The sequence below is a fragment of the Myxine glutinosa genome, chromosome 2, assembly GCF_964187855.1.
Source record: "Myxine glutinosa chromosome 2, kmMyxGlut1.1, whole genome shotgun sequence".
Classification (NCBI taxonomy): domain Eukaryota; kingdom Metazoa; phylum Chordata; class Myxini; order Myxiniformes; family Myxinidae; genus Myxine; species Myxine glutinosa.
In genome coordinates this window covers 82972151-82990529 of record NC_136262.1, presented here as the reverse complement: position 1 = coordinate 82990529, position 18379 = coordinate 82972151, and the positions used below count along the sequence as shown (strand labels likewise).

The 18379-nt window shown below is 44.8% G+C and overlaps 2 protein-coding genes across 4 annotated transcripts in view; one reads left to right on the top strand and one right to left on the bottom strand.

Annotated features, from left to right (window-relative positions):
* Nucleotides 1–18379, bottom strand: part of LOC137421640 (thrombospondin type-1 domain-containing protein 4) — a 275809-nt gene that overhangs the window by 109619 nt on the left and 147811 nt on the right. The gene's annotated exons all lie outside the window — the stretch shown is intronic.
* LOC144890613 (uncharacterized) lies at nt 13552–17487 on the top strand. Of its 2 annotated transcripts, none has more exons than XM_078771164.1 (2): nt 13552–15910; nt 16390–17487. In XM_078771164.1, the coding sequence occupies exons 1-2, from the start codon at nt 13970–13972 to the stop codon at nt 17236–17238; spliced, it is 2790 nt and encodes a 929-aa protein (XP_078627290.1). In that variant the 5' UTR covers nt 13552–13969; the 3' UTR covers nt 17239–17487. The 2 variants fall into 2 exon arrangements, with proteins under 2 accessions (XP_078627290.1, XP_078627291.1); XM_078771165.1 differs by having other exon boundaries at nt 13552–16251; nt 16390–16628.

Here is an 18379-nt window from a genome sequence, read left to right as displayed (position 1 = left end):
TCCTGATGCGTAGATAAACCCACACACCAGATTAGACGTTAGTCGTTCGTTTATTTTTCACGATATTTCGCACACAAATTTCAGAAATATATATTTTGGCGGCCATCTTGGATTTTGACGTGGCGACCCAATTTTCAATAGCGTTCTTCCTTATGCCTAGATACACCCACACACCAGGTTAGAAGTTGGCACTTCGCTTATTTTTCAAGATATTCCGCTCACAAGGTTCAGACATACATGGCGGTGGCCAGCTTGTATTTTGAAGTGGCCACCCAATTTTCAATAGCCTTCTTCCTTATGCCTAGATACACCCACACACCAGATTAGAAGTTGGTACTTCGCTTATTTTTCAAGATATTCCACTCACAAGCTTCAGACACACATGGCGTCAGACATACATGGTGGCGGCCATCTTGGATTTTGACGTGGGTTGCACCCACACACCAAATTAGAATTCGGTCATTCGCTTACGCATGCACACACGTTCGCATGCACGTTCACACACATGGACGCACGCACACACGGACGGAGGGGAAAACCATAGTCCCCCTTTCGCTCCGCGGTGCGACAGGGGACAACAATCTTGTGTTGAAAAGCTGGGCCCTCAAATTCCCGACCTAAAAAACCAGCAGTTTCTACCCCCCAGATATCCAATGAATTCCCATGAGAATTTGACGCACAAAGAAACTGGATTTATAATGCAAGGCTGTGTTAAACAAAACAAGTTGATGCTAAAAGTTGACCAGCATTAGGCAAGGTTGACAGACAACGCAGGAACAGGAAGACAACGCAGGAACAGGAAGACAATGCAGGGACAGGAAGACAATGCAGGAACAGGAAGACAACGCAGGAACAGGAAGACAATTGTTACGTGTCCCTCCCCGACCTCCTGGTCTCGGTATACCTCCGAACCCCGGGAGGAGCCACGGCAGCAAAATATGTTATTCCGTGTCGAAATCAATATGGAAACCACACCAAGAGTTATCCACAAACCAAATAATGTATTAAAAATCCCACCGGAATCATGATACAACAATGATAGCAATCAACCATACAATCAATATATCTTAAGGTGGTACCACCACTAAAGTCACATAACTCACTGCGCTCCCAGTGAATGGAACAGAACACTCCTCAATGTCTCTATAACTCCTAAGGGATCCCTGCGAAGAGGCAATGAGGCGAGTAAGGAGGTGTAGGCAAGGCGGGGACCATCACGTGGTCCCAACCAACAGCAAACTGGCGGTGGAAAGAGAAATCCCAAAGACGCGATCCAGACGTGCACATTCACCGTTCAACCGGTGAACCGCACCGTATTCTTCAAACGCCGGTCGCGCACACACATCCCCGGCAGACGGCCGGAGGGCGAGAAAAGTTGACGCGTACCAAAACCTTTTTCGGTGAACGCAGCGCGCGGTGCAAAATGGCGGACGGCTCTTACTCGAGCCGCAGCCTCGAGGCGAGGATTCTCCGGAACCTCTTTGCCGAAACCTGACTACGCAGGCTTCTCAATACTCCAGCGATAACAGATAAACCACCTTTAGAGGCCATTTTTCCCCGCATAGCGGGGGTTGGCCTTTTTCGGGAACCGTGGTTGTTGTTGTTTTTTTGGTCCCCTTTTTGAAGCAATGTTTTACAGATATCGCACGAAATTCCTTTCAAGGACTCAAAGTTCACTCGCGATGTACGCTCGACCACGCTCGGTACAGAGCTTCAAGACACGTCTTTTTCCTCTCTCCTCACGTCTTCTTCCTCCTCTCTCTCGTCGTCTTGCGGTGCTCGATCCTGTTTCCTGTCTCGTTTTTTCCATGAGCGCTTTTAACCTTTTAACCACAATAACCATTTCCCTTAAGCAACAATAACCATAATCGCCGTTTCCTTCAAACCCCAATAATAATAATAATAATAATAATAATACATAACCAGAAATGTTTCAAGTGGATGAAAACCACAACCACGGAAGGGCCGAATCCGTAACACTTCCCCCCCCTCAAGAAAGAAAGTTTGAACACCGCGAAAACTTTCTTTGCAGGCAAACTCTTGAAACCAACAAAAGTAAACTCACAACCCAAATCATCAATTCCCGTGAACCACAATAATCAATATTTCCCAAAAATAAAGCAACCAAAACTTCGAACAACCCACCGAGATTTCCAAAGTTAATTGACTCTGGACAAAGCGTCAGCCACGACATTGTCCCTGCTCTTTACATGTTCCATTTCCCAGTTTGACTCCTGCAAAGCCAAACTCCATCTCATCCCCCTCTGATTTTACTTTTCGTTTCTTTTGAATGAAGGTTAAGGGGTTGTGATCAAAAACCCAAAGGCCAGCAAATCTATAGCACTTTCCCCGGGAGGCCGAGCTGAAAGCCAGGTTCCATGGTATTTGGGTGGTGAGGCCTGGAAGTATTCACTACATGGACGCCTTTAGGAACGTGAAGTTCACGGTTAGTCCGTGCAGGAAAGTTCACGACATGGACGCCTTTAGGAATGTGGAGTTCACGGTTAATCAGTGTCGGGAAGTTCACTACATGGACGCCTTTAGGAACGTGGCGTTCACGGTTAATCCGTGTAGGAATTTTGGCTCGGCTGCTCCGCAGCATTCAGTGCTTCAACTCTTTCTAACTTTCGTAATAATCACGGGTGGACCGCTTGTCACTGTAGTCACGTAAATAGCGGTCTCCTTCTCGGCCACTACCCTGATTATCATTCCTTCGGGAGCTGCCGTAACTCTGGGAGCCTCCGTAGTAATATCGACTGCGGCCACCACCAAAACTACCGCCACGTTTCCCTCTTCTGTAGCTCCCTCGACGCCTACGGCCTGCCTTCTCTACGGCTATGGTCTGACCCTCCAAATCCTTACCATTCCAATTCTTCTCTGCCTCTTTGGCGTCCTATGTGTTTTCAAACGTGACAAAGCCAAACCCTCTTGACTTTTGCGTTTCCCGGTCTTTTACCAGCCGCACTTCCAAAAGCGGTCCATATTTGCTGAAGACAGAGGTCAGAACTTCTTCCTTTGTTTTGAAGTTCAGTCTACCGACAAATAACTTGCCAAATTTGCTGCCATCCCTAACTGGTGTGGTGTTATTTTCCCTACTGGGCTTTTTACCAACCATCGGGTTACCAGAAACTTGACCACCGGCCAAATCATTCCCGATAACCAAAGATACTCCCTCTACAGGAAGAGGGGCTTGTAAACCTACGGTGCCCGGTCCTGACACCAAATTGGACTCCAAATAGATGACATGAAGTGGAGCTCTAACACAGCCACCAATCCCCTGTAAACGAACACTATCACCAGTTGCCGTCTCTGCTGACAATGGCAAGATGCCTTCAAGCATTAAAGATTGATGTGCTCCTGTGTCCCTCAACACCCTAACAGGTCTCCGGTTAGTCGGGTCTCCATCCAGGGACACCAACCCCTCTGAAATAAATGGTTGGTAACCCTTTTGAGGGCGATTTCTCACATTTGCCATTGCATTCGGAGTTGTACTAGTCGAACTCCGCTCCTGATTTTCCTTTTCCAGAGCATAACAGTGGGACATCAAGTGTCCAGGTTTATGGCAAAAAGCGCAAGTAGGCCCAGAGGAGAACCTCGTGGTCTGCCTCGAGCCCCCCGGAAGATAGGTCTGTCTTGGAACCGCAGTCTTCTGATTTCTAGAAGTCGTGGTATCAGAGTGGTCCTCATAGTCATCTCGAGGCCGCCCCCATGAATTTTCGTTCTCTGCCCCGGATGTACCATTGCTCCCCTGTCTAAGTCTAGGCGAGAAGTTAGGTTTGTGGAACCCCATCCTGTGTGTTAAGGCATAGTCATCTGCCATGGTTGCTGCCTCATACAGCTTTGGTACTTTCCTTTCCTCCAGATGTACTTGAATGTCCTCCTGGACACACTGTAGGAATTCCTCCACCAGGATCAATTGTCGCAATAGTTCGAAGTCTTTCCCAACCCCTTTTGAATCACACCACCTATCAAACATGGTTTCTTTCATTCTGGCAAACTCCACATGGGTCTCACTCTCCCTCTTCCTAGCATTCCAGAATTTTTACCGGTAAGCTTCCGGGACCAATTCATAGGCTTTGAGAATGTTTTTCTTCACTATCTCATAATCTGCACATTGGTCAATCGGTAAAGCCGAATAAATATCTTGAGCTTTACCCACCAGAAAACTTTGCACTAACATGGTCCAGGACTCCTGAGACCATTTTAGCAGTTGAGCCACTTTCTCAAAGTGTGAAAAAAAATTGGCTACCTCCTTTTCATTGAAGGGTGGAACCAGCCTCACATGTCTGCCAACATCCCAGGTGTCCTGACTAGGTGTCGAACCAGTCGGCATGGATGGTACCTCTCCCCGATCTTTCATTAAATCCAGCTCCTTGAGTTAAATTTCCTGCTGAAGCGCCATTTCATGGTCCTTTAACTCCCTTTCGGCTTTTCTCTCCTCTGCTTCGAGTTCCCTTGCAGCTCTCCTTTCCTCTGCTTTTTTCTCTTCTCTTCTTTCTTCGAGTTCCCTTGCAGCTCTCCTTTCCTCTGCTTGTTCCTTTTCTCTTCTCTCTTCGAGGTCTCTTTCAACTCTCCTTTCCTCTGCTCTTTCTTGTGCTCTTTTCTCTTCTAACCTTTCCTGGAGTTCTCGTTCCTGTTCTGCTCTTTCCTTTTCTGCTTTCCTTTCCTCTGCTTTTAAACTTTCCTGGCTCTGCAATTGCATCTCCTTTTTCCGGAGCTCCACATTTTCTTGTTCCTCGGGTAACCAATCCAAGGCTCCCTCTTCCCATGTTCCTTGTCCCACCAGAGATTCTATCACCAATCTCTGCATCTCTGCTTTCCTCATATTCGTTCGAACCTCCAAGCTAAAATGTCTGGCCAATACCAAGAGGTCCGATTTTAGTAACGTTCTGAACTGTGCCTCACTAGGGGTCGTTGCAAACTTCTCTGCGTCAAACTCCATGGTGACTATTGTTAGCACCTGTTAACCTTCACACAAGAAATTTTTAAAAGCACAAATTTTTTTTCTGAAAAATTTGGGAATGTTGGAAAAAGTTCCAAATTTGGGAATTCTGGGAATGTTAGGGAAATCTTTCCCAGACGAAATTTAAGGAATATATATATTTTTATTTTTTTTATATATCCCGGACGAAGACCCAATTTCTAGCCCACGGGTCAATTGGACGAGCCCCCAATTTTTGTTATGTGTCCCTCCCCGACCTCCTGGTCTCGGTATACCTCCGAACCCCGGGAGGAGCCACGGCAGCAAAATATGTTATTCCGTGTCGAAATCAATATGGAAACCACACCAAGAGTTATCCACAAACCAAATAATGTATTAAAAATCCCACCGGAATCACGATACAACAATGATAGCAATCAACCATACAATCAATATATCTTAAGGTGGTACCACCACTAAAGTCACATAACTCACTGCGCTCCCAGTGAATGGAACAGAACACTCCTCAATGTCTCTATAACTCCAAGGGGATCCCTGCGATGAGGCGAAGAGGCGAGTAAGGAGGTGTAGGCAAGGTGGGGACCGTCACGTGGTCGCAACCAACAGCAAACTGGCGGTGGAAAGAGAAATCCCAAAGACACGATCCAGACGTGCACATTCACCGTTCAACCGGCGAACCGCACCGTATTCTTCAAACGCTGCTGTCGCGCACACACATCCCCGGCAGACGGCCGGAGGGCGAGAAAAGTTGACGCGTACCAAAACCTTTTTCGGTGAAAGCAGCGCGCGGTGCAAAATGGCGGACGGCTCTTACTCGAGCCGCAGCCTCTAGGCGAGGATTCTCCGGAACCTCTTTGCCTATACCTGACCGCAGGCTTCTCACTACTCCAGCGAAAACAGATATCGCACGAAATTCCTTTCAAGGACTCAAAGTTCACTCGTGATGTACGCTCGACCACGCTCGGTATGGAGCTTCAAGACACGTCTTTTTCCTCTCTCCTCACGTCTTCTTCCTCTCTCCTCACGTCTTCTTCCTCCTCTCTGTCTCGTCGTCTTCCGGTGCTCGATCCTGTTTCCTGTCTCGTTTTTTCCATGAGCGCTTTTAACCTTTTAACCACAATAACCATTTCCCTTAAACAACAATAACCATAATCGCCGTTTCCTTCAAACCCCAATAATAGCAATAATAATATATAACCAGAAATGTTTCAAGTGGATGAAAACCACAACCACGGAAGGTCGGAATCCGTAACACAATGCAGGAACAGGAAGACCACGCAGGAACAGGAAGACAACGCAGGAACAGGAAGACAACGCAGGAACAGGAAGACAACGCAGGAACAGGAAGACCACGCAGGAACAAGAAGACAATGCAGGAACAGGAAGACAACGCAGGAACAGGAAGACAACGCAGGAACAGGAAGACAACGCAGGAACAGGAAGACAACGCAGGAACAGGAAGACAACGCAGGAACAGGAAGACAACGCAGGCACAGGAAGACAACGCAGGAACAGGAAAGCCTTTGAGGAACAAGTCAGAGCCTCTCATTTTCAGGCGCTCATTAAGGAGTTGTTTTCTGTTCCCCGAAGGAGGTTTTAATTGGCCCTCACCTTTCCTTGGTACAGTGGTATGTTAGTAACCACTCCAGGATTCACTGAGGACGTTAGGCCTCCACCTCAACATATGGAATGGCATCATATGGTGACTCTTCCAGATGAAGCAGAAGATTACCTCCTCCCGTAAGGTAATTAGTGAGCCACCTGAGTTTGGTATTCTTCACTGATTATCCATGAGAAACATATGCCCCATGGACTGGACAAGGATACGGTGCACCCGGCCTCCTCCCCAGACCCTCCAGTACTCTACTTGTTTGGTATCTTTTTGGTCTTTGTGATGTCCTAGGTAAGAAAAGAGTTGTTAAAACGAAATATCTTGGGATGGAATTGTACACTACACACCTTATTGATAGGTATCCATAGTTGCATGAAGCAAATTTCTTTTTTGGTTATGGTTGTTGCTCTGCAGGCTCCTGTCTCAGTTTGAATCTACTGTTCGTTGATCGTTGTATATCATTTGAAAGATTATTCAATTGCCTGTTCAATGGTGTATCAAATGTACATTTATCATGAATATTAATCGAAACAGTCATACAATCACAATGCCTAATTAATCAAAGGAAACACTTTAACGAATTTCTCAATGGAATTAACAGGACTTATTCTGATATTTATTTATAACCTTAAGTAGTGTTTAATCTACTGCATCTATTAGAGCGATCACGTGGTAAAGTTTGGAGACCAAACTTCATAGTTTGTGACGATTTTTCAGTGTGCCTATTCAAGGTATTAAGATTACATCATTGCACTCTTTATCCATATCATGGCTCCTCAAAAATGACTTTGCAGTCTACTGTGCGATGGGGGTTGAGAGTTCACCGACTACACTTTAACATATTGGGGTTCAGAATTCACCATTACACTCTAACCTATGGGAGTTCAGAGTTCACAGACTTCACTATCCTATTGTGGTTCGGAGTTCACCTACTACAATTTAACATATTGGGGTTCAGAATTCACCATTACTCTCTAACCTATGGGGGTTCAGAGTTCACCTACTACATTCTAACCTATGGGAGTTCAGAGTTCACAGACTACACTATCCTATTGTGGTTCAGAGTTCACCTACTACACTTTAACATATTGGGGTTCAGAATTCACCATTACTCTCTAACCTATGGGGGTTCAGAGTTCACCTACTACATTCTAACCTATGGGAGTTCAGAGTTCACAGACTACACTATCCTATTGTGGTTCAGAGTTCACCTACTACACTTTAACATATTGGGGCTCAGAATTCACCATTACTCTCTAACCTATGGGGGTTCAGAGTTCACCTACTACATTCTAACCTATGGGAGTTCAGAGTTCACCGACTACACTATCCTATTGTGGTTCAGAGTTCACCTACTACATTCTAACCTATGGGAGTTCAGAGTTCACAGACTACACTATCCTATTGTGGTTCAGAGTTCACCTACTACACTTTAACATATTGGGGTTCAGAATTCACCATTACTCTCTAACCTATGGGGGTTCAGAGTTCACCTACTACATTCTAACCTATGGGAGTTCAGAGTTCACAGACGACACTATCCTATTGTGGTTCAGAGTTCACCTACTACACTTTAACATATTGGGGTTCAGAATTCACCATTACTCTCTAACCTATGGGGGGTTCAGAGTTCACCTATTACACTCTAACCTATGGGAGTTCAGAGTTCACCGACTGCACTCTAACCTGTGGGAGTTCAGAGTTCACCGACTACACTATCCTATTGTGGTTCAGAGTTCACCTACTACACTTTAACATATTGGGGTTCAGAATTCACCATTACTCTCTAACCTGTGGGAGTTCAGAGTTCACCGACTACACTTTAACCTATGGGAGTTCAGAGTTCACCGACTACACTTTAACCTATGGGGGGGTTCAGAGTTCAGAGTGCAGATTCAGAGCAACAGCTTAGAGGTGTGTGTGTGTCTGTGTGTGTGTGTGTGTGTGTGTGTGTGTGTGTGTGTGTGTGTGTGTGTGTGTGTGTGTGTGTGTGTGTGTGTGTGCTGTTTGATATGTGTAAAGATTAGCTCTATCCCATCGGACAGTTGGTTTATTGGCAGAAAATTTCGTATTCATATAGCCCGTTTAGAACAGTCATAATGACTAATATGTTTGCATGGAATATTAAAATAAGCATTTACGATTGACATGTTTTATGAGATTTACAAAGGAAAGAAAGAGAGGTAAAGTCATAGGACATCTGGAATCACTGAAAAGCAATCTGTTCTGGAATGTGGTTGCAAAGCTGCAGTTAAGTGTCTCCATTGGTAACAAGAAAAATGAACTGAATATACCAAGTACAGATTTATGAAAGCACTGCTTTCAGTAACATAATATACAATAAGATTATCTGAAATTGGAAAAAAATAAAAATTTGAATAGCCATTTCCTGCTGAGACGTACAATATTTACAACGAGATGTTTCCACTTAATAGGAATCACTTTGTCTTTGGCAAATGAATGATTCAAATCTGAATGATTGTACATTGCGGAAACTTTGTATCATCATTATCTTTAAGAGATGAAGAAACACAAAACTAATTTGCAAATACAATTGTGTCCAAGAGCGAGAGAGAGAGAGGAAAAGCCAAACATAATTAGAACAAATAGAAAAATGCATTGAAATGTCTGAGTTGTTAAATCTGAGCCTTAATCAGATGATCAGGTTTGTATTTTCATTAAAGGGAAAGAAAAGACTCATATCAAAACCACAATTAGAATTATATTATACAGCACAATAGTACATCTCATCATTAACACATTTTTCAAAATAGACCTTTCTATTAAAACACAGGGGCAATACCCCTGGCGCTCACCTGGTAGAATAAACAGTATACTGCACTGACTAAAGGTATTTTAAACCAATTTGAATGGTTTCTAGAAGACAGGGCACCATGTAGAATCATACTAACATAATCATAACACTTTAAACAAACAAACAATAAAATACCTATTTTGGGGTGCTCCGCAAATAATACTTTGCGTAGTACCAGTTTCCCAGCGTTCCACCCCACAATGCACGGCGTCCTCCTCCTCTCAGACTCTATCTCTATCTCATGCTGTGCATTGTTGGACGTAAAGCCACCATGTACTATACAGTACTCTGCTGCATTTTTATATCTATGTACTTTACCACGGTAAGCCAGGTGTTGGCTTAGCGATAGGGTGCCAGCTTGGGATCCTAGGATCCTGTGTTATAAACCCGGTCGATCACTGAATTAACACCAGGGGCCTGTCATCCTTCCGAGGTCGGCAAATTGAGCACCAGTTCACTGGTAATTCCCTGTGTGTCGCAAAAGGCGACCAACAGGGTTGGCGGCAGGAAGGGCATCCAGCCAAAAAACATTGCTTCAAAAAATGGGACCACAGTGCCCGAATAAGACCAACCCCTGCTCTGCAGGGAAAAATGGCCTCTAAAGGTACTTTACCATGGTAGTCGTTGAACAACGAGTTGTAAACAAAATGGTAACGAAAAGGGTGAACCTACAAGCAAGCGGAAATGCAGTCGTATAACTCAGGAGGTCAAATTAAACATAGTGAAATGAAATAAGAATGGTGAACGACCAGCCGATGCCGCTCGCTATCTTGGTTTGCCACCGACGACTGTTCAAACTGTTTTAAAGAACGCCGACGAGAGCCGTGCAGATGGCATGGCGTGACACGCGATGTGCAAGGTGTGCCATTTGAGTAGCACAGCCCATGCTGCAGGCACGACCGAAGTGGGTGTGATGGCCGTAGTGGGCCTGGTGATGCAGGAGTGCTTTGTGAGGCCCCGTGTGGACACCGCAGGGGATCGCAACATGGGTGTGTGGTTTCGCGGCACGAGTGTGTGTGCTGGCACAAAGCTGGAGCCTGGATCCATGTGGAAAACCACGTGGCTTAGTGGGAAGGATAATTTAGAGGGTGAATGACTGACACAGGCAGTTTGACAGAGACAATTGGAGATTCGATATTTTAGAGGTGTAATACCCGGTGTGTACCCCGGTTTAGAATAGGTACACCATATCCCTGCGCATCGTGAGAGGCGATCAAGGGTTGGCGTCAGGAAGGGCATCTGGCCATAAAAACATTGCCTCAAACAGGGAACCATGATTGTCATGGGGCCCGCAAGGCTAACCCCCGCTCTAGCGGGGAAAATGGCCTTAAAACGATCATTCATATTCATTCATTCATTCATAGAGGTGTAATACCGCTAAATTATCATTATAAAATAGTTAAAAGATATGTTAAGATAAAAAAAAGTGTTTGGTTTTAAAATATGTTTAATTTACTGTATTGTTTCCTGTGTTTTGTGTGTTCGATATGTATTTTTTTATTGCGAGGCTTGTTTAGTGGTGTTGTACAAAACGTAAACCAAGTAAAAGACTCCCCCCTTAATTACACTAATTATTATGGGGAAAAATTCCCCGCTATACGTCGTTTCATTACAAGTTCAACTTTTTTGGAACATATTGTTATGTCGGTGAGGGTAGGGATTACCTTAGAACAGGTAGGATGTATAAATTAACATGCTCCGGATGTCGGGTAAGAACCATCACCATGTAGTAAGTTTTGTTTAGCCAGTTGTCACGTAAGAGTGAATAATTGTGGCCATACTAGGATGGCCCTTGTGTTAACTAGTTGTAGGGATTATGTTAATTCCCCTGTTCGTCAAACCTCAGTGATTTATTTCCTATGTCCTTTTTGGCACCACACCTTAGACACATAGCCAAGCCATGCAATCGCCTGCATTTAAACTCACTAAATAACAATAAAAAACCACCAGGAAGCCAGGACATTGAGCACTGCCACTAATTACACCATTGGGAAGCACACATCGAGGTTGAGCAGGCCAAAGACATGCCCCGAGGAGCCGTGATTGGCCAGGGCGGAGTAAGAAGGCACTCACTGATTGGCAGAGAGAAGGGCGAGCAAGAAGCGGCATGCTGATTGGTGGAGAGCTGGACAATGTAGTGGTGGCCTGCGGGCATTGATGGAGAGGCACAGATGATGTCACGAGACGGTCAATAAAAGAACTCTCGGACCGACATTTTTTTTCTTGCCTTTTGCCCTCGACGACTTCTTGCTCCCTTGCTTCTTCTCCCTCGCGCTCTTGTGCCTGTTGACGTTCCGAACCTCATGAGCGATTGTGCTCGGGCGACGGGCTCCAGGAAGCAATCGGACCAACCGAATTCAGAGATGCCATTGGGAGACGTGCAGAGGCCGCAGGAAGAGCCGCGGCCTGAGAACTGCGGTTCTCCGCGTGGACGAGGGTGGCTTGCCGATGGAACACCATGAGGCCGGGATGAGTGAGACGCCCGGTGAGGCCTATCAGCATGCGAGAGAGGCGGACTGAGGCCTACTTCCTGCCAAGGCAGGGACTGCGTCCAGATTCCCGCGCAGGAACAGGGGCCTGAGACCGGGACAGCCGATTGAGCTAAGTGCACGATAACCCATTTGCTTTGGCTATTCGTGATCCCTGTGGTGTTCACCTGGGGAATCACACGACAATATGTTGGACATATAGTGAGGACCCCTATAATCCCCTTCTCAATTTCAATATTCTCAATTTACTCTCCTCCTCCGTCCCTCATCCCCCCAAACTCAGTATGCATGTAATAAATAACTGACCACTTAATCAGTAAATGTAACTTGGTGAATTTCCCAATAAGTTTCCTGGGGGCAGCCATGATTTGCCATTGTAGATTCTCAATTGGTTAGAAAATGCACGCAATGAAAATGTTTCAATGTTTGTTCATGATCACGGAAGGTACGTTAAGGTATATGGGATTTGAACCGAATGTCATTGCTTCACAAGTTATTGGTTCAGATGGGAATGCTAAAAAACAGGTCAGCCAAAGCTTTCCTTTTAAATATAAAATGCCTTTTCTTTCCTGATAAGATAAATATGTGCATAATCTGAAGTAATACATTTCTACCTTTCCCAAAGCCGTCACTTAGCATAATTTTGATTAATATACATCAGAATGCATCACACACAAGGAACTTTGGCACAGGAGAAGGCCGTTCGGCCCATCATGCCTGTGCTGCAACAACACCAGAAACTATAATCATCCACACACAAGTCCTGCTAGTCTAGTAGGAAGACTAGGTCCCCCTGCACCCCCCGGAGATATACTTCTAATCAGTGTTTCTAGATTGGAAAAAATGTGTAGAAAATGACTAGCTATGGCCCCAAGCTGAAAAAATGTCCCACATACCATTTTTATGCAAATTACTGCTGCCATTATCAAAAAAACGATTTTTGACATATCTCAGCCAATATTGCAGATAATTGAAAAATGAAGGTGTCTAGACCCATGTTTTGAAGGGCATAGATCATGATAGAACTATTCATAACATGATTACATGTGTCTATGGTATACTAGTATGCATATTAATGCTGTAATTACAAAATAATCAGTTTTACAAATGATAAGGATACGTTAATACTGCAGATAACTTAACATGGTACATAAGGGGTCTAAACCCAGGTATTTTCAAGGTTAAATGTCAACAAGATGCTCCTGAGTCTTGCATAGGGGCGGGACATTGGCAGTAACATTGGTACCACTCAACTTTTCTTCCCACCATTGACTTTGTATTGCGAGAGATTTTCACTTGCTTATTTAAAGGTTTCTCACCCAGCCCACGTAAAATCTACCAACTCCTGCTGTTAACTCCCAAACATATTTTTTTATGTTATCCAATCACAGTGCAGAAATGACAGACTAGAGATCCAAATTAGTGCTGCTATAGCTGCCATTTTACATTTCCATCCATGTAACATGCGCGCTCGCGCGCTCGTATCAATTGGTAATGTCGCGCGCTCGTATCAATTGGTAACGTTGATGTTATTGAATACCTCAGTTGAAAGTTCAGTCTTCCATTCCATCTGTGTGTTGTTCTTGGTATTCATCCTCCAATCTAGCCAGGTAAGATGCTAACTATAATGTTACTCACACTCTTGACTTCAGTTTCTGCATGAAATCATAAACAGGCAGAATAACAGCTGAGCCAGCTAGCACCATGTTAGCTAACGTTAAAGCTAGCCTCATCTATGTACAGTATGTTCCTAATGTCGGTGTAACTTAAACTTTTGTTAATGCCAAACATGAGACATATCTGTTGACTTCTGTATATGAATTGAACCAGAAAGAGGCACGACAGCTGAGCTAGCTACAGTAACTTAGCACAATGTTTCATTGGCCTAGATAGCTAACGTTAGTGTGGAAGAATTTAGATGTTTTAGCTATTAGCACTTTTGATGCCACTAAACATGGTTTAGTCAGCTAAAAAGTACCCTAGTGTAGAACATGACTCAGAACCTCTGTTACCTCACTGAAAACTCAGAGCCTCCTTTCACAGGCACTTTTAACATCATTCGTGATTTCTTATTTGTCATTTAACAGTGATGGTAGACATCGACAGCAAGCATGCCCAAAAGAAAACGGAGTGTAGAACCTGCAGCCCAAAGCTCTCCTCCTACATGCATCCTTCATGTACCATCCATGTCTGATCATGGGGATTTCACGCCCCTCCGTAAAATTAAAGGATCTGCTTCAGAAAAACTGCAACTGCTTCAAAAGATCCGGGATAGACGTCTCAACCAACCGCATGACTCCCCATGTCGTATGCAATCAGTATGTGATCAGATCCCGGCAACTCTTCCTGATGACCTAGAAAGAGTAGGATATCACAGCAAGTGTTATAAGCACTTTGTCCGCCACTTTCATCGTCTGGGAGATGATACAGAACCAGGGCCATCAACCTCATCATGGCATCACTCTCCTCGTAAACCAGGAGGTTCTGCTGAACCCATCTTCCCGCCAGAGTGTATATTTTGTGAGAAAGTTGAGACCAAAGATGCTCATCGCAATACTGAGAGGCCTACAACCTTCCCATCCTTTAAAAACAAAGAAAATGCATGGGAGCAAATCGAAACACGGGCTGAGAAAATGGGTCTCTATCGACTCCATCGAAAGGTGAAAAACAAAGACCTCTTTGCATGTGAGGCCAAACACCATCCGTCATGTTTTAAAGCTTTCCGCACAGCATTCTACAACTATGAGCGTGCGATTCACAGAGCCGAAGCACCAAAGGAGCAGGCTTGCATGTCAGCCGCCCATGAAAAGGCATTCAACTCAGTACTGGAACACATTCAAACCCAGGTCATCCAGCAGAATAAAGTTCTACAGCTTTCTTCCTTGCGCTTGCTCTATGTCGAGGAACTGAAACTGAATGGATATGAGAACTCAAATTATCGGTCAGAGAAACTACTGAAACGCCTACAGAATGACCCAATCAAGGAGCATATCCACTTCACGAAGGTTGATCATGACAAATGTGATGTCATTTCTTTCTGGCTTGTGCACAGCTCAAACATAACAGTTTCCAATGCTCTCGCACGAGCATTCACACTCGGAAGCACAAACAAGAACCAAAATGTTGCCCTCCAACTTCGCCAGGGTATTCTACAGGCTTTCAGAGAGTGTAAAGACCAACCATGGCCACCAACAGCTGAAGACATGGAGCTCAATCCTGAAGACATCCTACCTCCAGACCTTGTCCGCTTTCTCAGCGTGCTAATGACTGGCAAGGAGGGCATCGAGACAGAAAAGGTGAAGCGTCTGGTCTTCTCCATTGGACAAGATCTGTGCCGTGCAGTGTCAGATGGAAAATGGAAGTTACCAAAGCACATTCTCCTCTGTGTGACTGTAAGGCACCTGTTCCGAAGCAAACAGCTCACCACAATACTACACAGGCTTGGACACTCTGAGAGCTACGATTTCGCCTTGGAGTTGGAAACTGCTCTCGCCAAGGTCCTGGATGAAGTCTCAACTTATCGTACACCACAAATTGTGACAGGAGAGGGCAACCTTGTATTCCACTGTGAGTGGGACAACTTGAATAAAACCACTACCAGTGTGCACGGCAGCAACATTGTAAACAGTGCTGGAGGAATCATGGTGCAGGAGGTCAAGCCCGGGTTCGAGAGCAGCAAGGACCGAATGCTACCTACCATCAATAGGTCACAACAGCGTAGCCTGAAGGTCGACACACCAAAAACTCTCCCACCCTTGCACTTTACTCGCGTTGGCCCGAAGTTCCCTGAAGGCTCATCATTCACACCGCCAGCAGAGAATGACACAGTCTATGCCACTACGATGCAAGAGTACTACATCTGGCTCTTCATCAGATACATCGGAAGCTGTGGCCTGCAGCCTGTGCCTGGGCTAGGGGGTTTCACCTCTGCAACTGGTTCTCCCCCACCCAGCAAATCAACAGTCGACTACTGCACGCCTATCCACCAACCGATCACAGACAACGCAGTTGTTCGTGAGCTACTGAAGCGTTCCGAGGCAGCAACTGCTGAGGTGGGTCAGAGATGGGTCCTGAATACATTTGATCTGGGTGTCTGCATGAAAGCCCTTCCCATCATCTGGCGCTGGCCAAATGAATTTGCTAGTCATGTAGTAACGATTGGACCCTTCCACACATCCATGAACTACATCGGGATGCTCACTGGACACAAGATGCGTGGTTCTGGATATGCAGAGATTCTCTTTGAGGCACAACTAGTAACAAGTGGATCTCTCAAAGGTGTTCTCAGTGGAAAGGCCTACGCAAAGTCCCTCTTTTGCCTCAAAACAGTGTGTGAGGCAATGGAGAGGCTGTTGATGGAGAGATTCACTGAGGAGGAGAACATCAAGGCAAGGTAAAATTGAAAGCCCTTCGTGAATGGCGATTCAATTTGTAATTTTTCCTGAAAAAAAGGTGATTACCTGTGATGTTTGTCTAGATCTGAAACTGGCAGTGACTGGTGATTGAAATGCGGTGCCTTTTTGTGTTTCAGGTCGAGGTACGTGAACTCCCCACGATCTACAGCAACCAGGAAGAGACTGATACCAGGGTGGTTCTGTACCTCCATCATGCTGCTACCATCGGATACAAGAACGCTGTAGTCAGAACACCGGACACAGACATCCTCCTGATCCTGCTCCACCATGCCCACAACATCAAGCTGACGGTGTACCTGGATACAGGGTCAGGGAAGCATCGCCAACTTGTCAACGTCTCTGAGCTGGCAGAATCCCTGGGAGAGGACTACTGTGCCACTCTCCTGGGGTACTATGTGTTCAGCGGAGAAGACTGCACCAGTGCCTTCAAAGGGAAGGGAAAAGTCGGGCCCTTGAAAAAGCTGGAGAAGAATCCCAGGTTTCACAGGGCATTCGGTGAACTGGGTGACAACTGGGATGCCAACCCTGAGGTGGAGAGGCAGTTAGAAAAATTCACCTGTGTGATGTACGGCCAGAGTCGCGAGTCATCAGTGGACATTGTCCGTGCCAAGCTGCTACGAAAAATGGTGGGAGAGGACAAGACCCTCACATCCAAGTCCAAGGTTGATCTGGCTCGCCTTCCTCCATGCCAGTCTGCCCTGAAGCCGCACATCCAGCGTGTGAACCACCGCGTAGCATTGTACAAAAGAGCCGATCAACCTATCATCGAAAAGCCAAAACCTTATGAGGAGCAAGGATGGATAAGGACTGATGAAGGACTGTTGAAACCAATGTGGTCCAGTGGTCCCATCCTACCAACCTCACTGGTGGATCTTCTGAACACAGGAGAGCACGAAGAGGAGGAGGAAGAGGAAGGAGAAGAAGAGTTTGACTCTGACGATTTCGATGAAAATGATGATGACTGACTCAGTGTAGAATCACTAATGCTAATGATGTTTATCTAAAACAAGCAAGAGAAGAGTGGTCACATTGAGTGCTAGGACTATTTTGACAGTTGTAATATTTAGAAAAATAAAACTTTGTGTTAACGTCTGTGTAGACGGACCTTAATATGAGTCTATTATTTCGTAAAACTGTGATTATTTTGTAAATAAAGCACTAATTAGCATACTAGTATACCATAGACACATGTAATCATGTTATGAATAGTTCTATCATGATCTATGCCCTTCAAAACATGGGTCTAGACACCTTCATTTTTCAATTATCTGCAATATTGGCTGAGATATGTCAAAAATCGTTTTTTTGATAATGGCAGCAGTAATTTGCATAAAAATGGTATGTGGGACATTTTTTCAGCTTGGGGCCATAGCTAGTCATTTTCTACACATTTTTTCCAATCTAGAAACACTGATTAGAAGTATATCTCCGGGGGGTGCAGGGGGACCTAGTCTTCCTACTAGACTATGCCAATCAATTTTAGTATCAAGCAAAATATATACGAATGACATGCACACAACAGGCAAACCTTTTTAATGTTTTTTATGTTTTCGGGTTGTCTGTCCGTCCATACGGCCGTACGGGCTAAACCTCGTTTTTCTCAGCAACCACATGTCCGATTGAGACGAAACTTTCAGGGTAGGAGTGACACACGTGCAGAATGTTTTTATGATATTTGTGACGCCATAGGTCACGTGGTATGGCAGCCATCTTGGATTAAAAGCAAATAATTAAAAATTCTTTATCGGAAACCACTGAATGGAAAAAAATTAAAACTTGCCACTTTGTCAAGTACTCCCAATGGGGAACAAAAGCATGATAATGATGACATCATAGGTGAAGTGGTATACCAGCCAAAAATGTTTTAATCGAATTCCTTATCCTAAAAATCTGAAATTGCATGCACATGATCTATGACCCATTTGTATCGAAATATTAAATTTATGACATCATAGGTCACGTGGTTTGGCAGCCACATTGGATTGAAGGAAAATATAAAATAATTATATCTCTGAAACCGCTCACCCTATCGATGCAAAATTTTACAAATATCATCTAACAGCATTGCTGCATATAGTTTGTAAATGATGATGTCATAGGTCACGT